The following is a 12,455-nucleotide window of genomic DNA, read 5'->3' as shown; positions in this document are numbered from 1 at the left end:
TTCCCTTCTATGCATTATGCCTATACAGTATTAGTTAGCATTAATGTGCTGCTTATTTCAACCCAGACTACACACTTAACACAAGAAATCTGTAATAACACAAACAGTGCACAAAGTCAATTTAAAATCTTTGAGGAAATGGTTACTATTTGCTTATAACATCATACAGAATAAGCAAATAACCCCATGATCAAAAGGCAGATTTCTCTTAAATGGGAGAAAATGTAATAGTTGAACTTTCACCTCTTTCCCTTTTGTAAAAGCTTCACAGACCCATCGCAAATTTTATTTAATGTTTGCAAAGCTCTAAAGATCTCTTTATTTTAAAAGTGTTAAATTCACACACAATTGTCAAACAGCTCCCAATCAGCCATCTATCATCCTGGATTCCACAGCATCATTTGTTAAGAAGCATTCTGAGCAGTGTTCAGAGCACTGGGGAATTTTGATTGGAGGTGAAGTTAGTTTTCCCCACACTGGAATAATCTGTTATTTACATGGCAAGTTCTCACTTTACAGATTGTATGAAAGAAAAAAATATTGCATTATTAAGCACTGTCAGCGCTTTTAACAATAAATATCAACAAGATAAATACTAACACAGATCTTAATTACAACGGAAGCTGGAATAAATTAGTGTAAGTGAATAAAGGCTATAAGGTTCCCCTCATTGTTACAAAAGGATCATTTCATGAGTGGGACTGGTGCCAGTTTAATCTCTCTCACCCCAATCACACAATAACACAGAGGAACAGCATGGCATAGGGGACTGAACACCAGGTTTAATATTATTTTTACCATCAATTGTGTCTTAGTTCAATATGCATCTTCTGTTTTTTTATCTCTTTATAAAAAAGAATTGAGATAGTGCTCTTCCCCCACCTTCACATCTATTCAGGAGGGCTAATTAATGTTTGTATGGGTCTTTGTGAATGGAAAGCATAATGTAAGTACCAACTATTACTCTACCGCAGTGAAATCTCAGAGGAATGCATTAGTTTACAGTTGGGTGATTTACAGTTGGAGATGTTTGGTTGTTGAAAGGAGGAGGGGGAAAAATATGCCTTGTAACTAACACATGATGTTGTTAATGACTGAAGCTCAGAGGCCTTGATTCAACAAGAGAGAAAACAGAACATAGGTTTTGTTCAGAATAGATTTCCTTATCCCGCAAGAAAACTTACACAGCCCAAACTGGATAATGCAGCCGGCTACAATGCAAATAAACTGAATTTACTAGATATAATTCAATCAATACGCACATTCATGGGCAACAGCAAAACAGGACTCTCATACAGAAAAGCTTAGTCCTTATTAACCACAGATGAGAGGATATTATTCTCGGAGAAATGAGTTTATTAATGATGGTTACAAAAAGTTCTTATCTGCTTTCTTTCAGCAATTATTGTGAAATAACCTACCAACTGTTCTAATGGTTTTACAAAGAAACTGAACACCAACTCGGATGGCAAGTTCCCATTAGCTGCAAATGTTTGGAGCATGTTCCACTATATAGTGCATTGTATTCAGTAACCTCTACTCATGAGTATCCAACAATTTTTTAATATTAAAATTAGATCTGGTCTCTCTCTTCAAACAGAAAGGAATTATATTTACAGTACTGATTTTTTCAACTGATGTGGTTGACCTACCTGTCTTCTATTGGACAGGTACCATTTACAAATGGAAACTATAAAAACTTAATGGTTGATAATATGTTATGCTTTACACCCCTGGGATTTAAAAAAAAAAAAGATGCTTTAAATATGGAGATGTAAATTTTGCCTGGACCAACATGTTCCACAATTATAGAATTTCTCTGCTGCCAGGCTGCATTTTAAAATTTCTACATCTTTGTATTTTGAGGGTATGGCTATACTGTGATAACATGCCAACAGCTGATTGGCTCAGCTGATTCAGTTTCACAAAGCTCAGGCTGTGGGGCTGTTAAGTTGCATTATAGAGTTTTTGACTCGGGCCAGACCTTGAGTTTTGGGACCCCCCCCTTCACAGCTCCCAGAGCACAGCTCCAGCCCAAGCCTAAATGTCTTCACTGCAATTTATTAGCCCTGCAGGCTGAACCCTGCAAGCCCATCAGCTGAATCGACAGCTGCCGCAGGCCCCAGGGCAAGGCGGGAGGGGAGCCAAGCTCTGCACCACTGAAGGGGTGGGGCCTATGGCATTCAGCCCTCAATACTGCCCAGACTGCATTGCTGCCTCCACTCCAGCTGCACTCGACAGCACTGCCACAGCAATTCAAAGAAGCTCAGGAGCAACTGGTTCCCTTTGTGGTCCCCTTGCTTCCCCATCAGTGGGCTGGTTGAGTGTAGTATAGACATGCCCCAGTGCTATTAGCAATCTGCCCTCTTCATGTATTCCTGACCTGCTCAATCTTACCTACTCAGGTCCCTCCATTTTTTTCCAGAACCTTGCTAGCCTTGTGAACTGACAATTAACTACTCTGAGGCTACATCTACACGTGCACGCTACGTCGAAATAGCTTATTTCGATGTAGTGACATCGTGAATAACGTCTACACGTCCTCCAGGGCTGACAACGTCGACGTTCAACTTCGACGTTGGGCAGCACCACATCGAAATAGGCGCTGCGAGGGAACGTCTACACGCCAAAGTAGCACACATCGAAATAAGGGTGCCAGGAACAGCTGCAGACAGGGTCACAGGGCAGACTCAACAGCAAGCCACTCCCTTAAAGGGCCCCCTCCCAGACACAGTTGCACTAAACAACACAAGATCCACAGAGCCGACAACTGGTTGCAGACCCTGTGCATGCAGCATGGATCCCCAGCTGCGGCAGCAACAGCCAGAAGTCCTGGGCTAAGGGCTGCTGCACATGATGACCATAGAGCCCCGCAGGGGCTGGAGAGAGAGCGTCTCTCAACCCCTCAGCTGCTGGCCGCCTTGGCGGACCCCGCTATTTTGATGGTGCGGGACGCAGATCGTCTACGCGTGCCCTACTTCGACATTCAACTTTGAAGTAGGGCGCTATTCCCATCCCCTCATGGGGTTAGCAACTTCGACGTCTCGCCACCTAACATCGATTTCAACTTCGAAATAGCGCCCAACACGTGTAGCCGTGACGGGCACTATTTCGAAGTTGGCACCGCTACTTCGAAGTAGCGTGCACGTGTAGACACGGCCTGAGTGATAGAACATAACTCAGACCCTCTTGTAACCAAAATCAATTGTAAGTTCAGAAGTCTTAACCAAACAATTTATCTCATTCAGGTTAAAATTTTTAAAATAGTTTTCTTCTTTGGCATATGAATTCTGCTGAAGTGTTCTGGATTGGCCTTGGTCATTTAAAATGCTACGCATCTGAATACGTTTATGTTGAGTTCTTTCCATAAAAATGTTCAATGCCATGACCATTTCCAGAAGTCACCTGTGCACATGGGAGATAGAAAACTCTTACATGCCACCCATAAAAAATGTATTTTTTTAAAATGGTTCAGCTTTAAGTTCTGTCTTCTTGTGTTAAAAATTCAATATAATTACAAATCAAAGCTTGTTTTTACAGCTGTTGAGAAGGCATTTGTGGGGGCGTTTTTTGCACATCCGCACACACACCCATCAACTTGCATCATATTTTTAAGTAGAACAATATTTTTGTGACCCGTTAGTTAAGTTACAGATAGCCTCAACCTCTGGATTTATCTGGTTGCCACCTCACTGATTTTGACTTTTGGACTTTGTATCTTCCCCCAATGCACATGTAAAGCTGACAGTCCCAGGTTGCTGGCACCAGGGATGGATCCTGCAAGCATAGGGTCTAAAGCCCTGCTCTCTACCACATGAGCTAAAGGCCAACTGGCCTTCAGCTGAGGCTGTAGAGCAGAGACTTCGCTCACCCTAGATGAGGTCTCAGTACCTCTGGGTACTCCACACTGATCCAAGGAATCTGCCCATTCACTCTAACAGTGACTCCAATAAAAATACTTATGTCAGTTATAAAATTATTTGGAAGAACAGATTTTGTTGAAGACCGAGGCAGACAAGGCAACAGAAAAATGACAATTATGCACATCAGTGCAGCTGAACATGGAACCGCTTATCATGAGTACTGACTTAAAATTCTTATCTTGTAAGATAAAGAGAATATTAAATCCACTCATTCCAAAGCCCCATCTTCCAAAGCAAAAGGCTCCATATGTTTTAAGCACCAGTCTATGAGAAACTCATTTTGTGGGATGTTTCACATTCCACATGAAAGTTTATTCCTCTATATATTCCTGTGGTAATGGCAACCAGATGTGACAAAGAAGCCTGTGAATAATCATAAAAATCACAAACATATTCTAATCCTGGGGTACTGTAAAATTGTAGCTTGTTCTCTGCTTTTCCACCTCACCAAGGGCATCTAGGACGACTTGCTCATTTTAGAAAGCTATCAGTTAATGGCTGATCCTTCATCTTTACATTAATTACTCACTAGTGCTGTGGCTGAGTTTGACATTTCAAGGTAAATATCGAGCCAAGCTCCTTTACCTGATAGTTTTACAGTCTAAAAATAGATCAAAAGCAACTCAAGGACAACTGTCTGGTGAGATTCATCAAGACAATGATCTAGAAGGGGAGAAGACACCACTTTATGATATAGCTTCTAGCACACAGCAGAAGAAAAAAAAACTTCAAAGTTATTAACTAATTTTTGAAAAATGTAAACAAAGCAAGTTTTGACATAAAACAATGCTCCACACCTCAAAACTCGTTGATTTTGAGGGAGGATCTAAATAAGAAACATGTAATGCCCGTCCTTCTATGCAACAAGTAATTGATAGTCCATGCTGAAAATGTATATCCATACACGAGACAGCTTATTTTACTGAATTTATGTCTCGTGGTTTAGTCTTCCACTCTTCTCGTTCCATGTAAACTTTACTCCAGGAAATATTCTGGATCTTAAAAGAATGGTAAACAACTACAAATAGTGAATGCGTATTTCCCCCATAAAGCTAGAGGAGCAATAAGAACAGCTAACTAAATACTAATTGAAATTAACAAAGTAACACAGAACATATACGTGTAATTAGAGTCACTGAGACTACTGACAAAGGAGAGCAAAGTTGGCTTTACCACCTTAGCTGTACATAGGTGACTTTTAGCTCATGCAGGACCGGCTCATGGTTTTAGCCCCTAAGGTCCCTGCTTCAGTCCTACCTCCTAATGATCAGGGTCCATCGTGGGTTACATATGCATACCAGCCAAAGCTAATTCTGCTGTACCGGTCAAAATTTATAACTTTTTCATCAAAAATTCTGCTAATCACGTCAAATATTACTAAATACATAATATGTATTGAAATGTGTATTTCAGTGTTCCGTGCATGAATATTGTTACACACAGTACGCACCATCAGAAGGAAACTGAGGCCCCGCAAAGACAGTATCAGGCACTTGTGAGCTACACTTATTGGTCCTGATTTTCAAAAGTGCTAGTACAGGCTGAACTTCTCTAATCCAGCACCCTCGGGACTTGACTGGTGCTGGATGAGAGAATTTGCCAAATCGTGGGGAGTCCATATTGTCTAGCAGCATTACCAACACTTCCACTGCTTAGTGGCTCTTAGAGGCTATTTAGGAGTAAATGAGAGCTAAATAAAAGCAAAAACCGAGAACCAGGACTGGTGGCTGTAAACAAACTTCATGGAACCATGGGAAACTTGACCACACCCATGATAAATGGCTATCCGGCAAACTAAAATCATGCCAGACTACAGATGTTGCAGGATGAGAAAGTGTTGTATTAAAGAGGTTCAACCTGTACTCCAAACTCCAGCTGAGGTCACTCATAGCTATGTGTTGTCAGCACATAGTTACACTGGGGCTAAGACCAAGAATAATAATAAAAACAAACTTTCAGAAACCAAAAATATTTTACACATTTCTTTCATCCCAAATAAATCTTATCTTTAGATCTAAGAGTGAACATTATTTGCCTCTGATGTTTTACAATACCATAACAGAATTAGTTTATGTATTTTATAAAGCTCTTTCAGCTAGGTAAAGACTGTTTTAAAGGCCTCTCTTAGACAAACTGGAAAGCTGTGTATTCTATCTTCCACTTAAAAAGTAGTACATCTTATTAATCTTTAAAAAAGTAGCAATCACTTGATTGGTAATGAAGCATAGAGCCCAGCTTGAAAAGTAAGTTGAAATTTCCCTGGAGCTGAGGTTTAATGACCTTTGATTTTTATAGGTGATACATGTTTTGTGATAAGCTTTAATTGTTTTATTTCCAATTTGAGGACTGTAGAGCTACAAGAAAAGCACCAGATTATTAGATATTTCATCTGCCATCTGCAATAAAGGGGTGACAAAGACTAGCATTTAGTCAGATTTTATTGTCAGCATTTATAAAAAGAAGGAGACCATACTTCCTTTGCTTCTGGGGAAGAAATGCAAGGGCCCATCCATTTAGCAGCAACACTGGTTTTCTAAAGCAGTTGCAAGTGTGGCACAAATGGATTTAACTACGTTTTCCTTTCATTTAGTCCATAATAGCCAGTAAGGTCTGTCTGAACATACATGAGGGAATAGAAAAAAAATGGCCAGAAAGGAAGGAGTAATAGTTCTCAAGATCTGGAGTTATTTTTCAGCTCATTTGAAGGATGGTGTTATTGATTACTGCAGATAAGCAGGTTCTGGTTTGCCAAGATGCATAGCAACTCATGGTGAATGAACTTTTAAAATCATCACCAGTGTCTTTTTCTCTCCAAGCCAAGCAAATTAATGCGTCTAGAGGAGGACTGCATCTATTCCAGCTCTGCAATATGCTGCTTCAGACATGTATGCTTTAATACACAGTCTTTAATATATATATCAACACTAGGAAGAACTTTCACTCTCCCCTTTTCATACAGTTTTTCAGAGCTCAAACAAAACTTGAAGAGGTTCTGCTAAAATAAAAATATAAACACACACAACTTTAGTCCTACTGGAAACTAACAGGCAACATTTCTACTCACACAGGATCAGTTCCAGGCAGTCATGATTTATGGAGCAAAAGTAATTTTCCATACATATAAAATACATATAAATATTTATATATTTGAAGTTTCTGGTCTTCCAGAGAGCTATGCAGGGTAACAAGAAGTACGTCCACATGTTTACCAGCTTGGGCCATCTCCCAACACCTGCCATCCATCTAACCTACTACCAACACCCATGTTAATTAATAAGAAACAATTGCCAACTCTCATGGGTTATCACCCTGTTGGGTTTTTTGTCTTAAATTGGATGGCTTGTCAGAACTTTTCTTAGGGTCCAAAAACCTGCCATGTGCCTGTGTGTATTTGAAATAAGAAACTGATACACAACTATTAGCTTCATGAACGTGCATGGTTTGTATATTTAATCAGAAGCTCTTAAGCCTTATGTGTTACAAACATTTTGGCCCTATTATAATGCCATTTAGTTTCCTTCAGCTACTGAATTAAGACAGTTAGAGGCATGGACTGGCCATGGTGAGCTGAACTCGTAACTCACCAGATGTACCAGCTTATCTATGTTCTGCTCAGAAGATGAGCAATGAGATTTATACTTTGGTAGTCCAGTGGAGTAACCTGTGTGAAACTGTAGCAACCAACATAACACATCTTTGAGTACTGTGCATATGTAAGAGCCCACAGGTGGACTCAAACCTGGGACCTCTGGGGTAGGTCTACATAGCAAAGCTATTTTGAAATAACTGTCCTAGTGCCTAGACAACACAACCAAAATTGGTAAACCTCATTATACAAGGAATAGTGCCTATTTTGAAACAGGTGCTATTAAGTGAAGCCATGGATACACTAGCCCCCGTGTTTTCGAAGGGGCATGCTAATGAGCCATTTCAGCAGATATTAATCAGGCACTTCTGTGAATATGCAGCACCTCATTAGCATAATGGTGGCTGCACAAGTTTTGAGATGAAGGGGCTTTCAAAGTCTGGAGGATCCTTTCAAAAGGTCCCTGTCTACACAGGCGACATATATTTCAAAAGCAGCACTTTCAAAATGCGTGCTGCTGCCATTATGCTAATGAGGTGCTGCATATTCATAAAAGTGCCTCATTTGCATCTGCCAAAGTGGCTCATTAGCATGCCCCTTCCAAAAGGCGGGAGCTAGTGTAGCTGCGGCCTGAGGGAATAGAGCTTATTTTGAAATAAGATATAGTACATCCAATGACTTTATTTCAAAATAGGCTCTATTGCTGTGTCTACACTTGCATTCCTCTTCTGAACGAGGCATGCAAATGAAGGAAAATGCAAATGCAAATGGGGCACTCATTCGCATGGCTGGCACCTCATTTGCATACTTTCTTTTCAAAAGAGCTTCTTTTGAAAGAAACAAAGAAAGAAAGAAAATGTAGATGGGGCTCTTTCAAAAATAAACCCCATCTTCGAAAGAACCCTTCTTCCTGAAACAAAATAGGAAGAAGGGCTCTTTCAAAGATAGGGTTTGCTTTCAAAAGAGCCCCGTCTACACTGATTTCGAAAAGAAATTATGCAAATGAGGTTCCAGTGAATGTAACTCATGGGAAGACAGTGATAAACAGAACCTCTGAATTTTACTGCGGGTAGATGCCCATGCTAATTGTCCAATTTTCTAAAGCAGAAAAGGGCGGGGGGGGAGGACCGCTTCCCAGTGATTAAGTCACTGCTCTGTTTATTCCATCTTCACTTAAGCACATGTAGCAAAACTGGCCTATTAATTTTGAAAGCAGCAATAATGATAAACTATTACTGTATCTAGTGTACATATTACACTTTCAACATTATTTCAGTTTAATGCTTGTAACCTTTAAGAGCAAAGACACATTTGCATATTGTTTAGTTGTATCACCTTATATTAAGGCTATCCTCCTAGGAGTGACACATGGCAATTTCTACTGATATATATACAGAGAGAGAGAGACAGACAGACAGAGATAAAGCCTTTCCATAGATACTGCCAATAACTGCTATGCTGATATCTGAGATTATGGAAATACTAAATTAGATTATAACAGTATACCATTAGTTTGCTGTAGGAAGCCCTAAATGCATAATGGAAGGTCCTGTGTGTTACCAAATTGTGATGTGATCGCTCTACTTGGGTATCAACAATGCTGAACCACAGAAACTGCTTTAAAGCTAATAGTAGTTAGAGAATGTGACAACCACCAATGGAAGAGGAAGGCTTCTGCTCCTTAAATAATCTCAACTATGTTATTACATACAGATTAATTTTACCCAGTTTTGCTTTAATAAGTGCAGGTATATGTTTACAAAATAAAGCCACCCAAACATTTTAGGAGAATGGTTTAAATGGAGTGAAGTTGTGGCTAACTATCATAGCTAGAAAGTATACAGCAACATGAAGAACAGTTTCATAAACTAGTTTACATAAACTCACACTAAGAATCTTAGGAAACTCAGGCAAACATTGCTTAGTCCTAGAAAGTCCACAAAAAAAAATTCCAATGTAAGTTAAAATCTGCATCATCAAGGTTAACACATTCCAAAAGCACGTGTGGCATGGTGGTACTTGAAAGTCTATAGCTAGATTTTGAAAGTAAAAAACAGGTACAGCTTAGAAGGTTTTGTCTCCAGGACTGTGCTCCTGATCAGAGTTGACACAGAAGATCCAAGAGTTATCACGAAAGTTCTTCTCAGTGAAATTCAGACAACACAAAGGAACTCAATATGTGAAAATAGGTCTCCCCATGGTATTAGCACTGTGCTTGGCTGAACGTTGCCCAATTCTTTTGCTTTAAAACTTGGACAAAGAGTCTATTTTTTAAACAGTGAATTGGTTCCCAAATTAATCTCCACCATCGCCATATGTTTCACATTTCCACAGGAAGAAAAATTTATTACATTGCCTAAATGGATAGTTTGATTGCATAAAGAGGTATTAAAACACAATTATCAGAACCCCACATCAATGTAGCAACTTTTCATTCACCTGTAGTAACTTTACAATTTCACTAGCCAGATCATAAATCTTACTAACCAGCCTCCCATAAATCTAGATAGCCAAACTTTAAAAGAGGTTGACCATGTAACTTCTCTTCTGATTCACATTGTACAGGGAGGGAAGTTGCGTAGTTAATTTTCCAGGTTTCAGTAAACTGTTCTAGAGACACTTGGTTGCCTGCTTATTACAGACATAGCACTGCAATATTGGTAGTATCAGTACAACCTTACTCTCTGCATGTAAGAGAACTATCAATTCCTCTTGCTTGCATCAAAAGCTGTGTGTGGGGTCCATTCACACTGATTACATATTTCTATTCCATGAAGTAGACTAAGAAAAATACATCTCTTGCCATCTCGTTTATTCTTCTGGTGTTCCTGTCTACAAATTTCTTCTAACAACATCTTCAATGTTCAGGGGAGGTGGAACATATTACATTTGCCCCATTCTTCATATAGTAGAAGCCATTGTTCCAAACTTAACTATCTCTGAACCTCGGCTCAGTTAAAAGAGCATGTCTTTAATTAACAGGTGTTTCATGCCAACATGTCCATCTTTAATAGCACAAGAATTGACTGTTTCTCTGTGGACAGCTTACAACATTGAAAGCAACAAGCTGGCACTTTTGTACTAAGCCTGGAAGTCTACACAGCAAGTTTTTAGTATATTCACTCTGAAATCATCTTTTTGAATCTATATAATCTATGGAACAGTGAAAGTAACCTTATGGTTTCTTTAATGTATTTATTTCCTAGTACATAACTATAACATAATGGTAAAATGTCCACATGAAATTATGGAAATCTATGTGCATCTTAAATGTCATGAAAGTATTTAACCAAAATATCATAGCAAATGCACTATCCACATAACAAATCAAGGCACATAATCAATAAAAGTAAATTCTACTTACAATCTGGTTAACTTCAATGTGTTCTGGAAAAGCAGCTCTGGTAAAACCTGTAATTTATTCTTGTTCAGGCGCCTAAATAAATAAAGAGAATGCAGTTAACATAAAAAGGAATTAGAATAATTTTCATGCTAATGAGCCTATTCCATCTTCTATAACACATGTAACTGCTATTAAAGGATGTGAAAAGCCCCATTATTAATCTAATACAGAATTCAGGAGCCTTTGTATGCATTATTAATACACAGAATGAGCATATCATGACATTTGCAGACCACCTGGCCTGCTCCTTCAAAAAATAAGATAAAGACAGCAAATATTAAGTCAGAATGCTGTAGTCTGTATATGTGAAACTGCATTTAAGAATTGAATTGAATGCTTAATCACAAGGCTACCCCGTATTATTTTCAGTGCTTTGATGAGGTATCTGGTTTTCATCTTTTTTTCTAAAAGTGTAAGCAACAATAAGTTAAATATCCCAACCATCCTGGAATTATTTTCAGAGTGCCTATTGTGTGTACTGTACAATGGACACATGCATTTTAACAAAAAATGTATATTAAACATTAACTTTGAAAATATGAACACTAATGAGTACTACGGAAACACACTTTTAATGGGACTACTGCATCTTAGTAAGGCTCTTGCAATGGCAAATGCAATGTATTTTACTGAAATAATTTCTGAAAATAACTTTTTGAGGACCATTTACCTCTTAGTTATTTGCAATATATTCATTTGACCAACTGTTGCAATGACTAACACATTGTGCCATCTGGGAAAATTTTATTGGCCCATCCTGCATTCCACCAACTACAAAAATAACTACCATCCCAAAGTAAAAATCACCTTTATAACAATCATTCAAAATTGATATCAACCTAATGTAGACAAAGCAGTGCACTTTACCAGCACAAGCTAAATAATGCAACGTACAGCAAAAACAGACATCTGTTCACCCACAAGGTCAGTAAATGTTACTTAAATGTAACGACTGACCTGAACTCACAGAAAAGACATTCAGAGCTAAAACTAAATATCTGGCTCCAGTCTCCCACAGAATAGTTCTGGTTTGTGTCTTTTTATAGCTTAAAAAAAAAAACCCAACATACAGCATTTGGCTAATCTGTCCTGAATGTTTATAACAGTAGTAATGAGGCTGATTCCACAATATGATAGGGGGTTACTAGGGTTCTGCTCTCAAAAGACACATGAGCAATCTAGCAATGCACCTATGCAAACAAGTCCTTTCAGAAAATCAGACCCTCTTCCAAAAGAACAAGCAGAGTGTCCACCAGCAAAATGCACTCTTTTGAATTCCTTTTGAAAGAATGCAGTACTTCTTCTGGAGGCCCTCCTCCTCTCCCAAATGAAGAAGAGCACATTTTCCCAAAGGATTCTTTCAGAAAAAAAGCACGTGTAGATGCTCCAGATGCCCTTTGTTCAAAAGAGCAGTCCTTGTCATGCCGGATTTTTCGATCCCTGGCCCATTCTTCCAAAAGAGCAGGGGCTGTGTGGACTCTCTCTTTCGAAAGAGCAGATTGCTCTTTTGAGCCGGTTTTTTGTGTGTGGATGTGCTCTTTTG

General features: G+C 38.9%; 1 protein-coding gene across 2 annotated transcripts in view; it reads right to left on the bottom strand.

Annotated features, from left to right (window-relative positions):
• Window positions 1-12,455, bottom strand: part of SLIT3 (slit guidance ligand 3) — a 738,435-nt gene that overhangs the window by 648,179 nt on the left and 77,801 nt on the right. For both annotated transcript variants that reach the window (XM_075009368.1, XM_075009369.1), the window contains exon 4: window positions 10,874-10,945. In XM_075009368.1, coding sequence (XP_074865469.1) covers window positions 10,874-10,945 — 72 coding nt within the window. The remainder of the gene's footprint in view (window positions 1-10,873; window positions 10,946-12,455) is intronic.

This window comes from Carettochelys insculpta, chromosome 15, assembly GCF_033958435.1.
Source record: "Carettochelys insculpta isolate YL-2023 chromosome 15, ASM3395843v1, whole genome shotgun sequence".
NCBI classification, from domain to species: domain Eukaryota; kingdom Metazoa; phylum Chordata; order Testudines; family Carettochelyidae; genus Carettochelys; species Carettochelys insculpta.
Note: the sequence above shows the minus strand (reverse complement) of the source record. Positions and strands in the feature narration are given on the sequence as shown.